Genomic DNA, 23,567 nt, shown 5'->3' with positions numbered 1-23,567 from the left:
TTGCATGAGTATTTTTGCATTTTTTTCCCAAACAGCAAAGCTGAGCCATTGTTTTCACGTGGTTTCTTTAATTTGTCAAGAACACAGAACTCCATCTATATCAAAGAAGCGTAAGAGCAAGCTTAACAGCAACTGTCATGTATGCATTTTCTTGTGGGGAGAAAAGAAGAGTGTATCGATTTTAGATATCACCTTATTTATATCTAAAGAAAGATGACCACCAAGAGTAGGTTCACTAAATTTATTTAAAAATCATAAAACGTTTCTTACAAAAGAGCATTACATTCTGCACACTGCTCTCAAAGGATGCCAGGGACACGTGGACTACCAGCATTCTGCCCCCTTCAAAAAAGTACAGTGTACATAAAAGCAGGGTGTTCACAATAGTTACAGAGAAACATTACAATTTACCACCAACAATGAACAAAAATAAAATTCACTCTCTCTGCTGCTGTTTCAAAATTTCACGTTAGTCTCGCGCACCCTTTCCCTCCCCCCAAATATTTGTAAAGAACTAAAACATTACATCTGGTGGACAGCAAAGATTCCACTACACCTCAAATGCAGAACACCTATGAAGCAGAGGAATGTTGGCTTTTTAAACAGAAGCAGATAAAAAAAAAAAGGTTGCAGGACTCCTTCAGTTCTTCACTAGTCTTAGAAAAACTTTCCAGAATACTGCTTCACACTATAAAAAAGAAAAAATAATCTTGCATTAGAATCCTTCAACATCTGCATACTGCTTCACACTATAAAAGAAAAAAGAAAAAAGCATGTATTAGAATGATTGACCATACATCTTGCATCAACATTCATAATGACATTCTTAGAAAAGATTAAATTACAAGTTTGTAATAAATTTTAAAATAATCATAGAAGATTAATGGCTAAAAGTTATACGTATATGAATATTTTAGGCACATTTACATATTAGTAATCTAAAGCCAACATTCAAGTTAAACAGTAAAATCTGCTATGATACCTAACATGTTAATAAAGAAAAACTATGCAAGTTATATCTGAAGCTGTTAGTATTTGGCAGAAAAGACAAAGTAATGCCAGCAAGGTGTGAAATGCTGCATAACAGCACCAAATCGATTTCAACTTGTCCTGTAGAGGCATGATCTGTGCCATATGGCAGACTGTGATTTGTTGTCAATTTAGTTATCTAAAAACAACAAAATCACTAGTCTTCCACACAGAACTAGACCAACATCCACTGAAATCTTCTACATTTTCTACAGGCTCTATGTAATTTATTACAAGTAGGTTTTTTTGCAGCAGTTTTCACCAGAGAAATGAGAGGACTGCTTGGTTAAGGTGTCTTCCAGCAAGATTAGTTTTGAGGGTGTCTTCGTTTTAGTTAGAATGGAGAACAGAAGAGAATCATGGCAGAACTACTACTGGAGAGGTTAGGTTCAAATAGTTACTTAAAACCTGCCTTCTAAAAACCATATCACAGAGAACTTCAGAATGTACCAGGAAGAAAGTCAATGTAAAATCGACAAAAAGGCCAACATCAAGCTTTCAACTTGCCTGTTCTGCAGTAAATACTGTGCATTTTGTATCTGGTCCTGTGTTCCTGTAATAGTTATAATCCGATCTTCTGAGCCTTCTAATGGTTCATCAATTTTGATCGAAGCTCCTGACTCATGACGTATTTGTTTGATTCTCTGGCCTCCCTTTCCAATAATAGATCCTGCCAACTAGAAGAGAAAACAAAAGCAGTCACTTCCTGATATTTCGCTATGAAAACAGAAACAAAAGTCCCAGCACTATTTCAGTAGCTTCCATGACTTCAAGAGCTGCAATGGCAGTTTACTCTTTTAAAGCCTCAAAACATTTCCTGCAATATTAAGTATAGAAATGCAGGTGAGATAAAATTAGAACAAGTGGTTGCTCATATGAAGAAAAAAAAAAAAAAAAGGAAAAAAGTTACATATACCATTTTTATTACTCAACATTGATTATTAATAAAATTGTTCTGTGCATCTCTGCGACTTTTTTTTTTAAAGAAACAGATTGAAAGTAAGTTAACTTTACTTACATCTTTGGGAATCGTTACTTGTGTTGTGATGATGGGTCCACCAAGATCTCCGTATGAACCACGGCCCCCTGCATAAGAATAGTCTGATTTAAACGTATGCATCAAGCTCTTCAGTAACTTCTTAACGAATTACTTATTAAGGTTCTGTATAAAAACTTACCATATCCAGAGCCACCCTCAAACTGTAACAGAAAGAAAAAAACACTTTAGTGAATAGCCATGCTTCATTAACATCTTTTCATTTTCAGTAACACACTACTAACTGCTGAGTCTATTTTACACAGAAATCCTAACCCACCACCTGACTGCCAAAGGCATACCGGGGAAAAGAGGGCAGACCAGAAACAAAAAGGGGTAGAAGTCTCACAGAATCATTTAGGTTGGAAAAGACCTCTATAATCATCAAGTCCAGCCATTAACCTAGCACTGCCAAGTCTACCTGCCTGTCAAAACCTCTAGTTCAACAGAAAATGACGTTAACAATCTAGCTATACCAGTTTACCAAGCAATCTTACAAATTCAGCTGTTGGTAGACAGCTCTTGATGCTTACCTACCCATGACTGAACTAACTTTCCAATCAGGAGATTTGAGTACAGCTTTATTCACACTACCAATGTAGCTCAGGAGAGACGAAAGCCTCAGTTTGAGGACCAGAAGTTTACCAGTGACTGTCAGTCCTCCTACATCACTCATCCTACATCTTCAGGAAAACACAACTCAGCTATAAATGTAGCTCTGTAACTTGTCTCTCAATTCAAACTAAACTACAGTCCTTTCTGTCTTAAAACAGACAATCATGACACAAGTTATTTCTGTTCTGCTAAAACAGCCAAGTACCAAATCCAAATCACTTCAACGAGCACTCGGCTTATTTTTAGCATTTGCAGACTGGTACTTGACATCAAGTATTTAATTCCACCTAGTACCTTCTAAACAAACAAAAACTCATTTAGTTGTTTTCCTATAAAAGCACAGAATAGATAAGCATAGTTCTTTAGAATTCAACTGCAGAGGGACTGTGCGGGTGGCCTCTGTGAGAAGAAACCTTGGTTGTCCCTGTGCCCGATACAGCCAGTTCCAGCTGGCTCCAAAACAGACCCACTGCTGGCCAGAGCTGAACCAACCCAGAAGCAGAGCTTGTGGCACTTCTGCGACACCATATTTAAAAAAGGGTAAAAGATGTTGTCCATCAGCTGTGACAGACAGGAGTACAGAAAAGAAATGTGAGAGAAACAATATTGCAGACACCAAGGCCAGTGAAGAAGGATGGCAGGGGGGCAGCGTGGGCAGGAGGTGCTCCAGGCACCGGAGCAGATTCCCCAGCAGCCTGTGGAGAAGAGCACGATGTTGCCCCCACACTGCCCATGGATGACCATGTCAGAGAAGATATTCACAGCGCAGCCCACGGAAGACCCCATGTCACAAGACGTGGATGTGCCCTGAAGGAAGCTGCAGGCCATGGAGAACCCACACAGGAGCAGGATCCTGGCAGGAACTGTGGACCATACAGAACAGCTCCGACAGTTTTTTCTGACATGAACTGTGTCAAATGAGGGACCCACAGTGGAGCAGTCTGTTCCTGAAGGACTGTACCCCATGCAGAGGGCACACTCTGGAGCAGTTTGTGAAGAGCCACAGCCTGTAGGAACGACCTGCACTGGTGTAGCTGGGGAAGGACAGTATCCTGAGGGAGGGGCCCCCACTATGGATCAGGGAGAAGTGTGAGGAGGAAGGGGTGGCAGAGAGGAGCTGTTATGAGCAGCATGGCCCATCCTTCCTGCACTGCTTGGGTTGGGAAGGAGGTAGAAGACCCAGGATTGAGGGACTGAAGCTGAGACTGGAAAGAAGAGGACCTGGGGGGAGGAAAGTGTTTTTAGTATTTGTCTGTTTCTCACCATGCTACGCAGTTTTGAAGTGGCAATAAATTAATCTTCCCCAAATCGGATGACAGTAACTGGTAAGCCATCTCCCTGTCTTTATCTCTTCTTGTGAGCTTTTTCACCTTATTTTCTCCCCCTGTCTTTTTAAGGAGGGAGAGTGAGAGCACGGCTTGGCGAGTCTGGCAGTCAGCTAGGGTCAACCCATTCCAACTACCAGTTTACAGAAGTTGTAATGCAATAATGTTTCCAAAAAAAAACTATTTTTACCTGCTACCTTTTTGGATCATCAAAATGGAAGTTATTTGGACCAAAATGTTAAGCTTATCACAGAATGGTTGAGGTTGGAAGGGACCCTTGAAGGCCACCTGGTCCAACCCCCTGCTCAAGCAGGGGCACCCATAGCAGGTTGCTCAGGACCACGCCCAGATGGCTTCTGAGTATCTCCAAGGAGGGAGACTCCACAACCTCTCTAGGGTTAACTTGTGCCAGTGCTCCATCACTTGCACTGCATGAAAGTGCTTCCTCATGATCAGGAGGGCACCTCCTGTGTTCCAGTTTTTGCCCACTGCCTCTTGTCCTGGTGCTGGGCACCACTGGAAAGAGCCTGGCTCCATCCTCTGTCAAACCTCTCTTCAGGTACACTGACATCATACATTGACGAGATCTCCTGAGCCTTCTCTTCTCCAGGCTTAACAGCCCCAGCTCTCTCAGCCTTTCCTTGCCTGTCTCTCAACTAACCCATTTTGTATAATCATATCGCTTAGAATTACAGATTATAACTGAGCAAAACAGAGTTTGTAGTAAAGTGCAAAATACAAGAGAATAAGGGACACTACTTAAGACTTGAGAAGCTAACCAGAACAGCATACTGCTGATATTTATGACAGAATCACTTTTTTCAGCTGAACTATACTCCTTTCCTTTACCATTTCTGCTTCTCCTCCTGAAACTACAGGACAGCACATGAATTTGACAGCAGATAAGTAATTACAGCTGCAGTGTTTATGTGAGCTAAGAACTGATGTTTAGTATGCAGCAGTACTTTTGACAACTTGACAGCAAGAACACTTGAACCCTGCTGGAACTTTCATTCTTCAAACCTGTCCCTTCCAATCAAATGGAATATTCTCACATACAAAGATAATAAAGCCTGGCAGTTTATTCACAAGTTTAAGTAAAAGGCTACTTTAAATATTCCCTGTTTGATATATGAAAAAACACAACATAATGAAGTTGAACCAAAATATATAACCTAAATGTGTGCAGTCACAGTGCATCAGTTATGGAGAAAGCATTACTGTTTAGAATGCCAAAATGACGTACAAAAGAAGCGATGCAACAGAAAAGTTCCTCTCTTTTGGCTGTGCTGCCACATACTTCCGCATCTCTTAATATTACATGCCTGTACAGGACTCACCGTTAGGACAAACTGCCAATAAATTCTGAGTAAGAAGAGCAGTGTTGGGATTTTCAGCAGACGCAAGCTGCTACTGACTGTATTCAAGCTCAAGAAATTCCTTTACCAACTAACCAGTTCAATAAAACAATTTTGAAAAAAAAAATAAAAAGAAATTGAAGACACTCACCAGCTCTGGTGGCTGCATGTCATCACAGGCATCCACATGACACTGCATCATCTTCCAGACAAAACAAAATAGGAAGAAAAGAGGAAACAAATCTAAATTCCATCCATATCATGGAGACTTGTAGGTAATTTGGCAAGCAAACACCCTACAAACAGGTACGGGGAAACATCTTCCTGAACTACACCTATACTACACCAAGGATTCAAAAGCTTAAGACAATTACAAGACTTGTTCCCTTTTATTTTCAATTAAAGGGAACTGTAACTGGTCACAGTAACTTCTTCCCTCTTTCTGTGGTGTAACACTTTCCTCTTGTGACCAGACAGCTAACAGCAAAGTTTGAACAGGCTTTTTTTTTTTGCTTGTTTTTGGATTTTTTCTTAAGAACATCTTAGAGTGCTAAAGCTATGTATCAAAAAGCGTTACTCTGATACCAAAGTTGCGTTTCTCCTATGTGCTTTTTTTTTTTTTTAAAAAAAAAGCTTTTATTAAAGCTAAATTAGATATGACTTCTAAGTAATAAGAGTAAACTGGTTAACTCTATCAGTGATTACCTTGATGCCAACAGCAGGTCAAGTAGTAAAGGCATTGCTTTTCATGTTCTATTAATTCATTTCTATGTATCTCATATAGCAAATATGCTAGCAATATACTGCTGCCTAACTACATCAGAAATTTATGTTTTTAAAACACAAGATTATGGCTTTCTGTTCTTTCAAAATTCTACAAAAAATATTGAAAAATCAGCAAATGATTCAAAAATAGTTTGTAGATTCCTTTGCAGGGTTAAAAATTATGTAAAACAGAACTTAAGTAGCACACTGAAATACAAAGTTCATCTGTGCAACCTAAAAACAGTCTCTAAAACACTAAGTGCAGGATATCTTAAGACACAACAGAATCTACAAACTAATTTGTGCTAACGACTGCTGGTACTATGGAACAACTACTGGAAACACCACTGGGGTAAGGCAAAGACTTTAGTATAAATAGTAATTTATTAACTTTTACACCTAATGAGAAGATGCAGCAGTCCTCATTCATGTCAAAACCTGCTACCATAACACTCTCTCAAAATTGAGTTACATAGAAGAGTGAAATTTCCTTACAATATTTCCAGCATTTAGCTGGATAAGTAGATGTGAAATACTCTACCAATTTTCCATGCTTCATGTCACATCTCTTAAACATGAAGATTATTTTGCATTGTTAAGTGCATGAAACTTTTCTGCAGTGTTTATACAGAGATGTGTGTACACATACATACATATGCTAAGAAAAATCAAGAACTAGGAAGTATCTGAAGGAGCAAAAGCACGTTAAAAAAAGGAGACGCACTCCATGTAAGTTTGTAAAGATATAGTACATTTAAGAGACATATTCCAACTAAATTTTTTTATTAATTCCAATTTTTAAAATGTTTACTATTTAAAAAGCTGTAGTACCTTAGCAAATGAGCTAAAGAGAGGCAACGGAAAAAGAGAGAACAAAATGGCTTTGAACGCTTGTTTAAATGCCACCTCTGTACTAGTTTTGGCTGGGATGGAGTTGATTTTATTCACAGCAGCTTGTATAGTACTATGCTTTGGATTTATGATGATAATAGTGCTGGTAACATTCAAGCGTTTTGGTTATTGACGAACAGCGCTTACAGAGTCACACTCTTTTCTGATTTTCACACTGCCCCACTGAAGAGTAAGCTGGGGGTGTGTGAGAAGTTGAGTGGGGACACAGCCAGGACACAACTGATCCAAACTGACCAAAGGGATGGTATATTCCATACCACATGACACTGTGCTGAGTAACAAAAGCTGGGCAGACAGAAAGGGAGGGACTTTGGGAATTGCAACATTTCTCTTCCCAATAAACCATTAGCCATGATGGAGCCCTGCTTTCCTGGAAATGGCTAAACATCTGCCTGCCATTTGGAAGTAGCCATCAGACTCCTTATTTTGCTTTCCTGACGTGCAGCTTCTGCTTTACTTCTTGAACTGTCTTTATCTTAACCCACAAGTTCACATTTTTATCTTTTCAGTTCTCTCCCCATCCCACAGAAGGGGGAGTGAGGGGCTGCTGTGTGGTGATTCACTGCCTACTGGGGTTAATGCACAACATCCTTACTTTCCACCCATACCTATAGGTTTGTGTTCAGTTACGCATCTGAAAGACCAATGGTGAATGGGGACATTAAAAAGAAATTTTTTCCCCCGTTTTCAGAATACTTTTTGCAGTCTACATGCATTTGATTTGGAGTAGCTACAGACTGAAACATATTGTTTCTGTTGCAGGAACAACACAGAGCTGTTGTTCAGGAAAAACATTCAGAACAAAGGTAGTAAATCCAGTCAACTTTTTCCAACAGTTTACAACTGTAATCCAGGCTTCCATCGGCAAGGGAAATTAGCATTTATATTTTAAAATAAAAATGAGTTATTTGCACCTCAGAATCTACAAGGCTGTCAATTTTGTCTTATCTCAGGAATCCCATAAAATTAATGGTTCAACATTCAGACTTAATTCACTACTGCAAGTTTTCTCCTTTACTGGGAGAACCAGCAAAATATGAGGATTTCTGTAAATTCAATATCTCCAATATCTATGTAAAATAGAAGCTGTTCTAAATAGTATTTATGGTGTCTGAAAGCAGCCTTTCCCATGCATTACTTAACAATTCACAATGATGTTCACTTTCAGTGTTTTGCTACAGAATATTTTTTGTATGAAACCAATGGTGGCATAGGAAGACCTTATGTGTCCACCACGACACTTCCAACTCCAGCCTCACAACCCACATGAAAACTTCTTGTCTGCCATGTAGGATACCATGCTTATGGTTAACGAAAACTAGAAATTAAACACAATTTGTGTTGAGGAGCAGTCCCCACTTGAAGCAGACTATCATACCTGGGCATTAAGCAGCCAAAACTATGAGGAGCTTTGCTGTGAATAAAATTGTTTTTTAGAACACAAGAATTGAGCAGACATGATTCCACTTACTTGTCAACATTCATATCAAGAAAATAACAGCCAACCTGCTAATAGTCAGACGAAATGGATTTTCTATTCTACCTGGAATGGAATAAAACTAGAACACATTACTGTCTGAGAATACAGCTGGTCAGGACTGTGCTCAGCCAGATACCCAGGCAAGGGCGGTTTACTTGGTTTATATGCACTGGCATGAACCTTACTAGCTGCAAGTGTGAAAACACAAAAACTGATCTCGCAAACATATAAATACTGATAAAGAACTTGAGGCATATTTCTCGATTCTTCCAATTTTTTAGGACATTGAGTAGCAGGAAGTGCAACTCTTTCCTTTTCACATTTCTAGTGAATATCCAATGTTCTTGTAACATGTACTTCCAGTCTTATTTCCAGGAGCAAGTGTGTAAAGCCCATTTAGATAGCCCAATTTGATGCCTCCTCTTTTTTGTTCATTCATTTAATAATACAAAAATTTAAGATCTCATCTGCCATCTTAAGAACAGTGGCCAACAAAGTTAGAAAAAAGGTTAGCACGAACACCTATAATTCTCTTTCCAGGAATCTAGTACAACTGAACATGACTGCTGGGGAAGCTGTACTCAGAGTACGGCACAGAAGGGTACCCTTTTCCAGAAGTTATGAGACTTGTTCTCCCCTCAAGCAGATGTTAGCATTAACATGATTAAATGTACCTAATTTCATTTAGCATTCAACTTATTAGTGACCCTGGCTTCGTAACATACGGAATTACGACAGCTTTTGCAACCACAGAAACCATCAGATAGACAAAAATTGATTAAAAGAGCAATCATCTTCCAAGATCACCTAGAGCTCTTCACTGGTACTACTCTACATTCTGTGTTATTCCATGTTTTCCAAGATATGCATTAAGAATGCTTCTATGAACCAAACAATTTAAGAGAACTGTTCTGACATGTTTTCTTCATCTGAGAAACCTACCAACTCCTACTTCTGCCATTCTCTTAAAAAAAAAAATAGCCAGCGAAGAAAAGTTACAGAGTAGAGGAAAGTCAAACTTTGTGTCACTGATGGCGGGGGGGGGGAAAAGAAAGAAAACGGATCACATCTCAGATACTCTTTATCCTTCCAACACTCCTACACAGGAGTGATCATTTTTATAGAGAAGTCATTTTGATCACATCAAAATTTCAGAACTATGCATGTCCCCAATTTAAGTGGTTGTGTTCAGCAACAGTATATTCAGGCATTCAGTGCATTAATGAAATGCAACAAACCAAATTTTAAGCTCCTACCATTCCATCATAACGGTCTCCTGGTCTGCCCCTTCGGTCATAAGACATCAGATCTCTAAAATGAAAAAAGCAGCAGCAAATAAATCACACTGTAAACTAGTTTTATATATTCCAATTCAGATTTTCACATTCCTGAGTCTCACACGCCTTTATTTCTAACTAATTTAGCCAAGTCATGAACAACAAAGGGCATTACACAACTACTGATCACAGTCCTGGCAGTTTGCTACAGAGTAGCAAATAAATTCCTATACTTTTCCAAATACTCCACAGCAATCTGCGCACAATCTTGCATAATCACCACCAACATTGAAGTGTGAAACAAACACTAGGAACATGAATACAATTCAGTAGACGGTACACAACTTGAGTTTTGTACAATGCCTTTATGCAACAACTCACCCGCCACGAGGAGGTGGAGGAGGAGGAAGAGGAAGGTTACGAGCTCTGCTGCCACCTCTGCCACCACGACCTGGCGGAGGTGGTGGAGGTCCTCTGCGAGGGCTCATATCATCATAATCTCTTCTTGACGGAGGCATAGGTCGGCCACCACGACCAGGAGGCATTCGATCAAAACCTCCTCTCCCACGCATTGGAAAGCCTACCGGACGTCCCCGTCTATCATCAAACATCATCGTGAAGCCACCGTAGTCATATGTTTCATCATAGAAATTGGGATCGTAAGGCTGGGCCCGTCCTTTGATCGGAGACTAAAACAAATAAAAAACACCACCCCCCAGTTAGCAAGTTAGCACCACTGTAATTAGCATATTTAGTTAAATATATTACATGTACAGAAGTGAACTTATGCATTTAGAACTTATTTTTGATTTCACAATGCTGGTAAGAAAAGAGGAGATAATGTGTTTTCCTGGGAACTTAGCTACAACAGAAAAACTGCTGTTGCTTATCAGTGGTATTTGTCTCCCTCTTCAATTTTTGAATCTTAATGACAGGCAAGGCGTGACTAATGGACCACTAGTACAAAAAATTGCTTCCCTCTCCCGTAAGTTGCGCCACAATTCTAGGAAACAGCAGTAAATTCAAAAAGTGGTAACAGTCCAACACTTTGTTGCTGGAAAAGTGGGGGGTACTGAACTCAAAATGGAAACTGAAAGATGCAATGTTCCAATCACACAATCCTTAGCATTCACGCATACCAAAGAAAGAATAAAATTAAATTTAATGAACATTACCTCAGAGATCAGATCCAAAATAATCTTGATACATTCAACAACTCTATCAGGTTTTCCACCAATAAGCACCACTCTGTCAGTTGAATGAGGACAACACTCCTGGAAGAGCTTAATGGTAGTCTGAGTGTTCTGTTGAAAAGAAAAAGTAGCCAAGATTTAAAAAATATAATTAAACAACTTTATAAACTTGTCAAAAATAAAAATGGGTTAAGATGCGTATTAATTAGAAAAATAAAATCAATCCAAAAGACAACTGAATTCCCAATCACTTCAAGTGCTTGCTTGTTTTAAAGTTCCCACAACAAATTTGCTTTTAGGAATACACATTTTAAAAGCTTTGTGATCACATCTTTTTGTCTGAAGAAGGAAAAAGCTCAATTTTTCTCTTCTTTCCATTATGTCTTATGTTCGCCATATTTCAATTAAATACTAGGAAAAGGATCGCATATGCACTGGAAGCTCATGTTTTATTAACCTTCATGTGACATGAAAAACATTTTTTTGATGCAAGACAGCAATGTTGCTGGAATTATGTCTAGCCATCTTGCCTTCCTCAGCCCACACAAAGGTTTATCAGCTTATACCTGAACTGACCTGAAATGGCCTCTAGCACAATGCCACCGAAGGACAGAGAACACAGGTCTTTAAATTCACAGAGACCATTAGTTCTTTAGGAGAAAACCTCATTCCTTCACTTAAAGAAAACAATGATCTTCAAGTTTCAGAATGATACACAGACATATACTGAACTACCATCATGAAAGTTTGTGGGGAGAAAAAAAAAAATAAATCGTTTCTCATATCCAGCTACTCCAAGGAATCTGGTCTAGGCAGCAGCTCCTTCTAGGAGTGATGAGCACCATTTTCATCAAAAAATGATCCTTTATAAACACTACTCCACCACTAACACTGCTTAAAAGCTTGAAAAGAAAGTTTAAGCTCTATTACTAACCACCTCTTTATTTCTGAAGGTTTGCATTGAAGTTTCAACTCAGATTCATCTCAGAACACAGAAATCACATATGCAGTACGTTCAAAAGGAATTACTGCACAGAAAATACTTACACTTGCTCTTTATGAACACAAACCACTAAGCTATTTATAGAACAGAATTTGAATCAAGAACAACAGAAAACAGTACCTCTCTGAGTTCTTTGATTTTAGCACCCTTGACGCCAATAATTCCTCCTGCCAGACTTTGGTGAATAAGAAGTCTTAATTCGCAGTCGAAGTCGCTGCCTTTGTAGTGTTGATACTGCATGAAAGACGCATAAAGAAAAAGAATAAAAATGTTAGCCTCAATACATTAAAATAATAATTTCGGGTTTTGTTCAGGATTTTTTTTTCCCCACCACACATGGTGGTATAACTTAATTTATTGATTATATACCTGTATTTCCCTTGACAGACTAGCACCTCGCCTGAACATGAACTGACGTCAGATCAGTTTTCCTTACTTTTATTACACTGCACACTTTCTATACACATTTAGGAAGATACCAGACACTCTAATGCTTTCAAAACCAAGGCAGGATACAGATTACCATAGAGCTAACTTCAAACTAAACCTATTAGGAGGCAAGTGCTCAAAAAGCCACGGGGAGGGGAAGGCTGTTCTAAATATTCATTTAGTAATTAAAGACCCTCTCTGTCCTCTACCAAAAAAGACACCATCATGTAGTTAGAGGATTATACCGTCACACCCCTTGTTTAAAAGGGTTGTGTTGTTTATTTTCTAATTTCATGTATTAAAGTAAGCAGCAAATCATCTAGAATGATCGTTTTAAAAGCAAGCCTCATACCTCTAAGGAAGAAGCATGTTAAGATACATACCTCTTCTAAAGTAGGGATAATCTTCTTCAAGATTTCTCCAATTGTCTCTATATCTGCACTTATACTCAAGATGCTGTCAGAAGCCACAGCGCCAGACAATACAGAGATGGTGGAAAAGAAAAAGTAAAAGTAAATTTTGTATTCATACTCATACACAACATTCTAACAAGATTTGCTACACAGAAGAACTTACAGTTAATACTCCCCATTTAAAGTAAACCTGTTTACTGAATTTAGAACACATGCATCTTTCTTTGTTTATGCCCAATATGTATGGTTGATACATTAAAGACTTGGTAGGTCTTGCAGAGAAAGAGAGAGAAAGAGAGAAAGAAAGAGAGAAAGAAAGGACTTTTGGAAGGGCTTAGATTAAGTGGGCAAGAAATTGACGCAGAACTGAAAGTAGAAGTGAATATTCATGTTCCCCGCCACCACTAATTTAGGATACCCTCGCTATTACATTGGTAAAACTGGCACACCTTCTCGTAGTAAAAGTGGGGATATGCAAGTGGTGAACACTGTATCTGGAGTAAGGTTATGAGACCAGTTAGAAATTAGATTACTAATGGGCTCTGCAAGAAAACAAATACAAATGCAAGACAAAAAAAAAGACAACACAAATGAGAAGTGAAGGAAAGTGAACCAGAGTTAGCATTTCATCAGAAATAATTATGAACAGGCAATGTTGAGGGAGCAAGGTGGGCCACAAAGACAGAGCGAGAGACTACTTTGAAACAATCTGATTTACAATGCAGCGAATATGCAACACTTGAAGCTGTGCTCCTTCCATTGAAATAAAATTAGTGGATTGTTTGGGTGGGCAACTCACGTAAAAGTTCAGTGACAAAAAGACTTAATGGGGAAAATAAGACAGAAAACTTGAAAAAAACAATACACCGTCTATAAGGGGATACTATTTAATTATATAAAAGGCAGGTAATAAAATACATTTCTCTCTTTCTAATCAGGCAGTGAGGCATAAACTGTTGGGACATACCGCTCGGGGCCACTGCTGTCTGGGACTGAAACACTGGCATTGTACTGCATTGGTCATTGGCGTTCGTGGATGTTGGCATTGGGCATGGGTATTCAATCGGAAGTTGTCAAGTATGGTACCCGTTTGGCAACGAGCACATTTTTGGGCATAGCCAACCAGGGTTTTCACATGGGCGTTCAGGGGCGGATGGGCCAACGTCATGGTGGGCAACGCAGGGGCAAGTCGATCCAGTACATGGGCAACGGAGATATATGGCCAAAAAAACAAGGAGAGGGAAAAGGGGGAAAAGCAATAAATTTTAATTTAATACAAACTATACTCATTACTCTCAATTAATGAAACAAGCTTAAGTTGTTCTGAAGACTAACGCAATAACGGATTGCTACATCGACTGTGGCTTAACAGTATGGACCTTAAAAATGAGTCACTTGATCTGACTGAACTACTTTTTACTGTTATCGTATGACGTTTCAGTAAGCAGGCTGGCTCATGAGGGTAGACACAAAACCTGTCGAGATTGATACTACTGAATCCTCGGGCAAATTGGGAAAGTTAGTTTTCCAGACCAAACTAAATTATCTGGACTTAGGTGGATGTATTGATTTACTTTAAAAAAAAAAGAAGGAAAAAAACAACAAAAAAGAAAAAACCATTAGCTGCCAAAGAGAGCGTATGTATGATTCCTGACCATTTCAGCTTCAACCTCAGTTCTAGGAAGTTGCTGTAGTTTATGACCTCAGTTGGAACTGATTTGCAATGACATATTACCAAATATTGTGTTGAACAGAGTACTGCTTGAAAAAAACTGTTGAAATTGTAGCTGATGTTAAGTGCAAGAGTGTAAACAAACAGAATTTAAGAAGCGTTGCCAAGTTTTATAAATACGTAACATTAACGTAGAACATGTGTCTAATCACAAGAGTCAACCCACTATAAAATGCGAATAGGCATATAAGTCATGACTGTTTAAAAATACTTCCAAGTAACAGAATGAAATGTTTCTTTGCTGTTCTATACCTATACTCTAATCAAGCAAATTTAACATTAATGTTTTTGTGTTTGATGTGCAAGCTGTTAAGGAACAGATGGGCCATTTTGGGGGTGGGGCCGGGGGGGGTGGGGGGGGGAGGTTGTTTTTTTTTTTTTTTTTAAAGGAAGTTGAAGAATTCCTCTATCACTGGGTTAAGCCAGCCACCTGCAATGGTTTCAGTAGCACTATAATTGATTCACACATATGGGAAATGGTACAATTAAGGGTATTAAGCTTTGTCAATATTTCTCATTAGGATGTTAAGTCATTTGAAGTGTGTAATTTAGTGGAATCCTATTCAAAAGAGAAGAGGTTTAATGTAAACTTCTCCTCCCACATGAGTCAAGCTGGGCTGTAATTACAGTACAAACTGAAGAACTAACTTACCTACTCTAACAAGTATTACAAATGGCTTGTAACTAGAATATTGATGTCTAGAGTTGAATTGTCCCATTTCTAAAACTGCACGCAACCAAGCTTTCGATGTAGTGCTCTGAAAGAATTGGTGTTAGATTAGTTCAAACTCATATATACTCACGTCTGTACGAAGTGCCTTAATATTTTTGCCACCTTTTCCAATCACTGCTCCAGCGTTCTGGAAAAGAATTTTCAGAAGTTACACTTGGCCAACACAGACTGTATCCAGAATAAGAATGATACATCTATTTTTGTACTACTCTACCCTACCCTGTCGGCTGGGGAGGGGAGGGGAAGGGAAGGGAAAGAGCAGGCAGGTACTTGTTCTTCTTTTGAAAGCTTCAAATCAAATAGGAACAAATTGATAAAGCCGGTCCATAAGAAAAAAAAAGACCAACGGCTCTTACCACTGCACTTAGCTAGAAGAATACTCAGTTTTGCAACTAGTATTATTTCAATTCCAAATTCAAGTTTCTAGACAATTCCACCCATGTTAGAACAGTCTCATAGTTGAGACCATTGACAAAAAAAAAAAAGAAAGGAATTCCATGAACGTTATGAACGTCAGTGATTTCCCTAATTTATTATTTTCTTTTGAAGTGTTATATTCGGTCAATTTTGCACTGCAAGTGTTTCTTGACAATTTCAGGGGCTACTTTTGTTTATACCTATGTAAGACAACTAACTTTTCAGATTAGTACATTTGGAAAGGTGACTGTTAACATCTCCTTTGTCTCAATGTAGGTTTCTAAAAAAGCATCGGGAATAAACTAGCAGGTATTAAGGAAGAGTAATTGCAAAACCGCATTTTTACCAGGTTATTTCAAGGACTACATGCAGAAAGTATGGCTTTTATTAAATGGTTCATACCTGAGGCTAACAGCACGCAAATGTTTCCACGCAACTTGACTATTGGTCAGAAATGCCACACAGAGTTAAGATAATACTCCCCCATGCCAACACAAAACAGTGAGATACTTCAAACAACATAAATTATGTTTAATAAATGTAAACAGTAGACAAAATTCATACTCGGCAACTTTACCATAACCGTTCACACTAGCTAATGAAACTATTGCTATCCCTGCAGCATTACTCCCACATTTCTTCCTGTCTGTACATTTGAATAGATTTAGGAAATTGGTCAGGGAAAAATTACTAAGATCCCAGACGAGTTCTCATCTTACCTACTGTACTTAATAATCACTAGCTGATCGTTCCTCTAAACCGCTTCCTTTCTGAAGACTAACACACAACCACCCCCCTTGAAATAACAACCTCCCACTTAAATGTAAGAAAAACAGATGTTCATTTCTGCTGTTTTATTTTTTCAGAAAGCAGAGCCCTTAAAAATAAATCTGCAGATCCTCAATGACTTACCTTTAGAAGATCACTGAAGAAAATTCTATCACAATACTATTCTACTACTACTCGTGCACAATTAAAAATTTTCCTATTTATATTTAGTATCAATGTTCTTTCTGAAAATATATCCCAACATACATTTTGTCACCACTGACTTTAGCTACACAATAAGCAACAACAGAGTGATAATAAAAAGCATACTTTGCTCTGAAGCAGGATGCGCAATTCAACCATCTCATCTGTATTCCGAGATCTTTTGAAGGCCTGTTCTTCCTCCATATCTTCTGCAGGACGTTTGCCTGTAGAGAGGTCCATAGGGGGGAAACACAAACATTTATTTAACTTTCTAAGTCACGATAAAATGGAACGGATGTCATGTTTATGCTCTGTATTCCTAGCACATTCCTTCCAATTAGCTCAGCATTAATTTCTGATGTCTACTTTAAGTATCCACATCAGGGAGACAGGTTTTTACTTTATGAACCTACATACCATACCTACATTAGTTATTGACATATTCACAACGCGCTGTTTAAAACAGTGCAGCACCATCGACTTTTTTTTTTTTTTTTTAAACACAATTGGAAAAAAATCTTTCAACTGGAAAGTTCAAAGGTAGTTTGTCCAACACCAAAGTAACAGTGAAATAACAGGAAAGCAGTGTTTCAAAAACTGTTTGGAAAAACTGTCACGAACCAACTCAACACTAACACCCTAACTTCCTGCAATAAACACAGTTTAAAAATATGCCTAATAGTATTTCTACATACCCACAGCTACTTATGCTCTCTCTAAAACATGTCCACAGAAAAATTATGTTTTCATGCTTCAAAAGCATGCAACACATGCTAATCAAATATGAATACATTTAATGCAGAATGCAAAACTAATGCCAAGAAAAGCATATTTCATACAATTAAAGCATTAAAAAATCTTTTAAAGAATATTTTGAAGGGTTCTTTTTAGAAAGAAATAGTCCTTTAAAAAATTTACCATTTGTCTCTGTGTTGGTAAAGGTCTCCTCCTGTTGTTCAGTCTCCATTACCTCTTTTTCCTAGGTGGGTAGACAAAACCTGTTGGAAGAATATTAGAGCTAGCATACCTATTTTGTGAAAAGGCAAATTGCCCATTTTACTAAAGAGAAAAAGCGAAAAGAAATGCCTGCCTCTGGAACTTACCGCTGTTATATATCCTTGCGGAGGAAAAACTCGAGTATTCTGGGCGGGATCAAAATCCAACAGCCTATTGCTTCACGAGCCTATGAAAACAGCATAGGTCAGTTATGTCTCTGCTCACTTACAGCTACGATTCTCGCTACAGACAGAAAAACAGATGTTTGACCTGAGTTTCATTGCAGAGCTTTTCTTAATAAATGAGAAAACGTACCAAGGCCAAACACTCCTCTAAGAGGAAATATTGTAAGTGTAAATTTACAGATAATCAATTACAGTCTGAATTAAGGCAGCTTTCAGTCATTTGCTAGTTTTAAGTAATTTTGTTTACTAACAAAGATTTTCGGATACTTAGAATAACACGGTTCCCCTATTTTCAACATGTTATATGACATATCTAGAATTCACTTTTTAAAAGGATGCTGTGCAAAAATATGTTCCTGATGTCAGTTCTAAACAATTTCCAATTAAAAAAGGTTAAAAAAAATAATGCTGACAGTTATCAGAGAACTTCTTTTATTTGATCAATCCTGTATCAATGTACTAATTGGCTTTTCAGCATACTTTCTTTTGTTCAGTCCGTCTGGGAACACTTCTAAGTTACATTAAAAGCCCAGACAGAACAGATTATTTTACAGTTTATTCTCTCCAAAAACACATCTCTACAACAGCACTGCGGAACAAACCTGTATCTCAAACAGTATTTTATTGTGTAATTTCAATTTCCTCAAGAAACAGTCGACGCTCACTCTGGTTTCCACGAAGGAGAAAAGTGAGACAGACTGAACTTTTTAAACGCACTCTCAGCTAGTTGTTCATTTGTTATAGTTACCCCGTTTGTGCAGGCTAACAACAGGCACTGCTGAGAGGCATTCAGCCTACCACAGCCAGCCGCTGCTGAGCAACTGCCTTCACAGAACGCGCTGGCCTTTCCGTGCATGCTTAATGTGAGCTAACGGAGCCTCAACCACACGTTGCCAAAACACTAATACGAGTGAAGAGGGATTTTTACAAGGTTCACATAGCCCTTTCGGACCCTGGTTGTTTTACTTCTGACCATCCCAGCGATTTGAGGGCTGTGTGGAATGGAACGAGACGTAACACACCGGCACAGGGCTTAATCTTTTCAGGTCCTGCGTGCTTATCCCCTCCTAACCGTGTGTCCCCCAGTCACGTGTATTGAAGGTGCTCCCACTCACTGTGCTCTGCAAATCGACTTTGCGGGATTAGCCCGCCGAACGCGATGTTATTTTTATTTTTATTTTTTAATATATTTAAACACCGAGAGGACAGAGCGCCGAGGCACGGCGGCACCGAGCCCCAGCCCGTCCGCTCCCCCCGCTCTCCCTCTCCCCGCCGGTCGGTGCGGCGGGCGGGGCGGAGGCGGCGTTACATAACCCCGCAGCCCCGGCCTCCCCTCCCCTTCTCCTCCTTCCCCTTCCCTTCCCCTCCCCGGCGGCGGGGACCAGCAGAAATGGCGGCGGCGGCGGCTGCAATGGCGCCTGCCCGCTGCTAGGCGGAGCCGGGAGCGGAAAAGCCGCCAGCACCACGCGGTCACAAGGAGACTCACCCCCACCTCCGCCTCCCCCCCCGCCCAGGGCCGCACAAAAGAAGGCGCCCGGCGGCGCAGACCCGCACCGGGGCGGGGTGGGGGCCCCGCCGCCGGCAGCACGGGCACGGGCCGCACCCAACCGTCCCTCAACGGCCTCCCCTCAGCCGCAGGCCCCGTCACGGAGTTATCGGTGGGGGGGGGCGGCGGGGTGACCCCGCTCTCCTCCGGCGAGGCCCTCGCGGCGCTGCGCCCTCGGCCCAACCGCCTCAGCCCCCTTCCTCCGCCTCCTCCCCCCTCCCCCGTTACCTGCGGCCGCCGCCGGCCCCGCCGCGCACGGGAGAGAAAGGGGAGCAGCCCCCGCCGCCGCCAACGCGCACCGCCGACAGCGCCGCCGCCCCATTGGCCCCGCCGCGCCCCCCCGCCGCCGCCCGATTGGCTGAGGCGGCCGCCCGTCAGCGCCGAGGGGAGGGACGGCCCCGCGCCGCCCCGCCCTCCGTGCGGGCCCGCGGCGAGGCAGGCCCCGGCGCCGACAGCAGGGCTGCGCTCGCCGCCCCGCGGCGCTCCGCACGGCCCCGCGCCGCCCCGCCGCTCCCCTCACCTGCCGGGCGGCGGCCGCGACGCGGGCGGCGGCGGGAGGCGGCGAAGGGAAGCGCGAGCGGGCCGCGGCCGCGGGGAGAGAAAATGGCGTCTGCGAAAACCCCGCCCGGTGCCCGCTGCCCAGCGCCGGTTGGGGGGGGGGGGGGGGGGGGGGAAGGCAGGAGGAGGAGGAGGAGGAAGGGGGGGGGCGATGCTCTCGCGAGACCTGAAACCGCGCGAGGCCGCCATTGGCTGGCGGCGTGCGCGGGCATTTCGGGGCTGCAACCCCCCCCCCCCCCCCCCCCAACCCCTCCCGTCAGCAACCGGCGTCGGGCCCGGGGCCGCGGTGAGTGGGGGGGGGGCGGGGGCGGTTTCTGCTGGGAACTGCTCAGGTCAGTTGGGTGTTAGCGGCAGCGCCCAGAATAAAACAAGCAAACAGGGAAAAAGCCGTTTTTGTCCTCGCTTCTGGTTGTTAAATGACCAGGAGTCGTCTTTCATATTCATTCGGTCTGGCCTTCCTGTCTGCGCCAGGAGGGCCTCAGTGGTGTGCTTGTAATTAAATCAACAAGAAAGCAGAAATCGCCGAGCGGGGTTGGCTGTAGAGATCTTGATGCTTTCCTGATACTCTGTGATGCTTACCTCATACTCTCATAGACTGTTTATGCCAATTGAAGCTTACTTCTTCAAGTATTGGAAATACGTGCTTATATTTAGTATCCACAGAAGAGTATCTATTTTAAATCTCTTCTGTGTTACCACTCTTAGAATATTTGAACTTTGAATCAAGGGCAAATTGCTGTATTGTACAAGTGAGAGCCCTATCATAAATTCAGCTACTTGCAGAGAGTAAACATGTGTTTCTGTTTATTTTTTTTTCTAGGGACTTCACTCTTCTAGCTTAAAAGAAAATGTCTACATTTAACACTGCAGCAAGAGTGGAAACTTGGCTTTCATCCACGTGGCACGTTAAGGTTCCTTTGACATGGTTGGAAGCGTGCATTAATTGGATCCAGGAAGAAAACAGTGGTAGTAACTTAAGTCAAGCTCAGATTAACAAGCAGGTATTTGAGCAATGGCTTCTTACAGATCTAAGAGATTTAGAATATCCGATTTTGCCTGATTGCATCTTGGATGCTCCCAAAGGAGAGCTGTCTGGCTTTTACTCCATACAGATCGATTCACTGGTTGATGTTAGCCAGCCAGCGTATTCCCAGTTGCAGAAGATAAGAGGGAAAAGTACTGTGAACGAAGAAGTAACAGCCAATACTCAGGCATTCCCGAAGCCCTGGGAAGCAAAGCCTACTCGAATGCTGATGCTGCAGCTAACTGATGGGATACATCAAATTCAGGGCATGGAGTACCAACCGGTGCCGGTCCTCCATAGTGATCTTCCTCCAGGAACAAAAATCACTTTACATGGTAGTGTTGCGTATCGTCTTGGAGTCCTTTTGCTTAAACCAGAAAATGTGAAACTGTTAGGGGGTGAAGTGGATACTCTTCTGGAGGAGTATTCCCAGGAAAGAGTCCTTGCTAGACTAATTGGAGAAGCTGAGAACCCTAATTCTGTTGGACAACCTGGTCATGAACAAATTGTTCTCAGTCCTTTGGATGAGTTAGAACAGACTCTAGGCCCTTCAGATGAAGAGCTCTTAGCCAGTCTTGATGAAAATAATGGAGTTATTTTAAACAACGAAACGTCTTCAGAAAGTGGATACTGGAGTAGAAGCAACATTTTTAATACAGCCTCAGGTTCACTCCCTGCACGCAACGAGAATACATTGCAACAGGTGTCAGTAGGCTCTCAGTCACGTGAACAAACTCCTGTGGAGTTAAATGATTTTCCTTTGGAAGATGACATTCTTCTGGAAGAAGAGATCCAAAGAGAGCTGGAAGAAGTGCCAGGAGTGGTCACAAACAGAAGCATCGATTTAACGAAAGAGAGGATTCCACATAGACGTAGAAACTCCAGTGATTCATCTTTAAATGGCACTTCTGGAAGAGATGAAGGGCGTGAAAGAGAGAAGCCTGTAGAAGCTACCAGCAAGCAAAAGATTTTTGGAAGAACAGTACCTGCTGGAGATGGCAATAGTATGAAAGGCTTTTCACGGCATAACAGTGTACATCAGGCCTGCAGCTCTGCGTTTTTTTCTTTGGAAAATCCTCATGAAGAAAGGCAGAGTGATAACGACTTAGATGAGAGCAGATGTAAATCACATCACGCTTCTGACAGCAGGCAGTTACACAGTGATCCTGTATCTTTCTCAAAAACTGATCCAGAAGCAGATCAGCCAAAGCATGATATGCAGACTGTTCCTTGCAGAGCAGTAGAAGCTTGTGACCTTGATTTAGATTCTCCACCTTTCACATACCTTTCCGTTCTCCTTGCAAAGAAACCAGAAGCTGTCACAACTGTGAAAGTTAAGTGTTTTATTGTAACTCTCACTGGAAACCTCAGGTGCAGTAATGGGTCCTGGGGTATAAAGGGAAAAATTTCTGATGGTTCAGCGTATCTTGAAGTAAATTTTGCTGATGATATTCTAACAAGTTTGATAGGATTTTCAGTGCTTGAAATGAATATGTTGAGAAAATATCCAGCTTTACATGGGAAAATTAAGGATGGTTTAGAGAAATGTCAAAAACAACTGATAGATCTCTGTTGTTTGATGACTATAGAGTTTAATCCATTTCAGTCTAAAGCCACTGTCATAATTCTACAGGATGTTGATACAAGGCACCTAGAACAATTGAAAAAACGTTTAAATAAATAATAGTCTGCAAGTTTGCACATATTAGATGTAACTATTTTCCCCAAGGGACTGTTGAAAGTTAAATTTTAAGGCTAAGTAGTATGTCTTTTTTCAGGGAAAATAGTAGAAAAACTATTTCCACTATTAGAGGAGGAGACGACTTGAGGGGAGGAATTTAGCAGCTTGTTTCTTATGATGGTAGTATTGAAATTAATTTTCAAATAGTTCCAGCCTGATTTAAAATGTTCATGCATCATTTTCATTCAGCAAAATTTTACACGTCCGTAAGTGGTGATCTGGAGGAGCAGACTGTCAGGAAGTGAATAATGAATAACAAACCAGCTCTTTTCTTGCAGTTTTTGAAAAAGGTTACTTACCTGATTTTTTTTTAAAGGTAGCTGTAGGAGGAAAGCAGTTGAGTAAATTTAAACAAAGAATTATTGTTTAGATGTGAGTATGTCTGACTATGCCAACTTGATACAGAGTGTGCAGGAACTTGAAGTGTAGAAAAGCAAAAAGTATTTCTTCCCAATACTCATGTATTAAAAAGCAAACACAAATGGGATTAAAAGCTGTGTACTTTAAAAACAAAAAAAGGGCAAAACAAAGCTAAAAACTTCACCAAATATGTTTAAATCTTTTGTTACAATCGTTCTTTTCTGTTAATAAATGGAGAAATTTTATTATAATAGATTTTTGGCTTGTTAATGTTAATTAATGATACTAATTTTGAGCCTTATTTGTTAGCTCTTAAAGTTATTGCTAAGCTAGTCTCTCCACAGAGTAGTTAAAATATTTGTGCTACAAATCTGTTGTGTACTTAATGTTGGCCTTAATTTTTTTTTTTTAATTCTTGCTTTTAGCATGTATAAAAGTAAACATATTAAAGTCATTTTCAAAGAAAAA

At 40.6% G+C, this 23,567-nt stretch overlaps 2 protein-coding genes across 9 annotated transcripts; one reads left to right on the top strand and one right to left on the bottom strand.

Annotated features, from left to right (window-relative positions):
* Window positions 1-227: 227 nt before the first annotated feature.
* On the bottom strand, window positions 228-20,075 carry HNRNPK (heterogeneous nuclear ribonucleoprotein K). 5 transcript variants are annotated; one of them, XM_066988503.1, is made up of 16 exons: window positions 19,937-20,075; window positions 17,793-17,872; window positions 17,609-17,687; window positions 16,816-16,926; window positions 15,371-15,427; window positions 13,803-13,846; window positions 12,806-12,878; window positions 12,114-12,227; window positions 10,973-11,101; window positions 10,179-10,486; window positions 9,777-9,831; window positions 5,515-5,565; window positions 2,208-2,229; window positions 2,048-2,130; window positions 1,537-1,706; window positions 228-749 (listed from the first exon to the last, which is right to left on the bottom strand). In XM_066988503.1, exons 3-16 carry the CDS (start codon window positions 17,654-17,656, stop codon window positions 716-718), a joined length of 1,299 nt encoding a protein of 432 aa, XP_066844604.1. In that variant the 5' UTR covers window positions 17,657-17,687; window positions 17,793-17,872; window positions 19,937-20,075; the 3' UTR covers window positions 228-715. The 5 variants fall into 5 exon arrangements, with proteins under 5 accessions (XP_066844604.1, XP_047936473.1, XP_066844603.1 ...); XM_048080516.2 differs by lacking the exon at window positions 19,937-20,075 and adding an exon at window positions 19,645-19,775 and having other exon boundaries at window positions 228-688; window positions 16,816-16,913; window positions 17,608-17,687; XM_066988502.1 differs by lacking the exon at window positions 19,937-20,075 and adding an exon at window positions 19,645-19,775.
* Window positions 19,909-23,567, top strand: RMI1 (RecQ mediated genome instability 1). 4 transcript variants are annotated; one of them, XM_066988500.1, is made up of 2 exons: window positions 19,909-20,044; window positions 20,795-23,567. In XM_066988500.1, the coding sequence occupies exon 2, from the start codon at window positions 20,823-20,825 to the stop codon at window positions 22,680-22,682; it is 1,860 nt and encodes a 619-aa protein (XP_066844601.1). In that variant the 5' UTR covers window positions 19,909-20,044; window positions 20,795-20,822; the 3' UTR covers window positions 22,683-23,567. The 4 variants fall into 4 exon arrangements, with proteins under 4 accessions (XP_066844601.1, XP_047936467.2, XP_066844602.1 ...); XM_048080510.2 differs by lacking the exon at window positions 19,909-20,044 and adding an exon at window positions 20,184-20,260; XM_066988501.1 differs by lacking the exon at window positions 19,909-20,044 and having other exon boundaries at window positions 20,269-20,975; window positions 21,087-23,567.

Source organism: Anser cygnoides, chromosome Z (assembly GCF_040182565.1).
Source record: "Anser cygnoides isolate HZ-2024a breed goose chromosome Z, Taihu_goose_T2T_genome, whole genome shotgun sequence".
Lineage (NCBI taxonomy): Eukaryota > Metazoa > Chordata > Aves > Anseriformes > Anatidae > Anser > Anser cygnoides.
Note: the sequence above shows the minus strand (reverse complement) of the source record. Positions and strands in the feature narration are given on the sequence as shown.

Bases quoted from the DNA above. Each gene is read 5' to 3' on its own strand.
- HNRNPK (XM_066988503.1), bottom strand. From the start codon at position 17,656: ATGGAGACTGAACAACAGGAGGAGACCTTTACCAACACAGAGACAAAT. The intron at 12,228-12,805 runs GTATGTATCTTA...TCTTTCATGCAG, and splicing joins TTATCCCTACTTTAGAAGAG to TATCAACACTACAAAGGCAG. The intron at 5,566-9,776 runs GTAGGAGCTTAA...TTTGTCTGGAAG, and splicing joins GAGACCGTTATGATGGAATG to ATGATGCAGTGTCATGTGGA.
- RMI1 (XM_066988500.1), top strand. From the start codon at position 20,823: ATGTCTACATTTAACACTGCAGCAAGAGTGGAAACTTGGCTTTCATCC.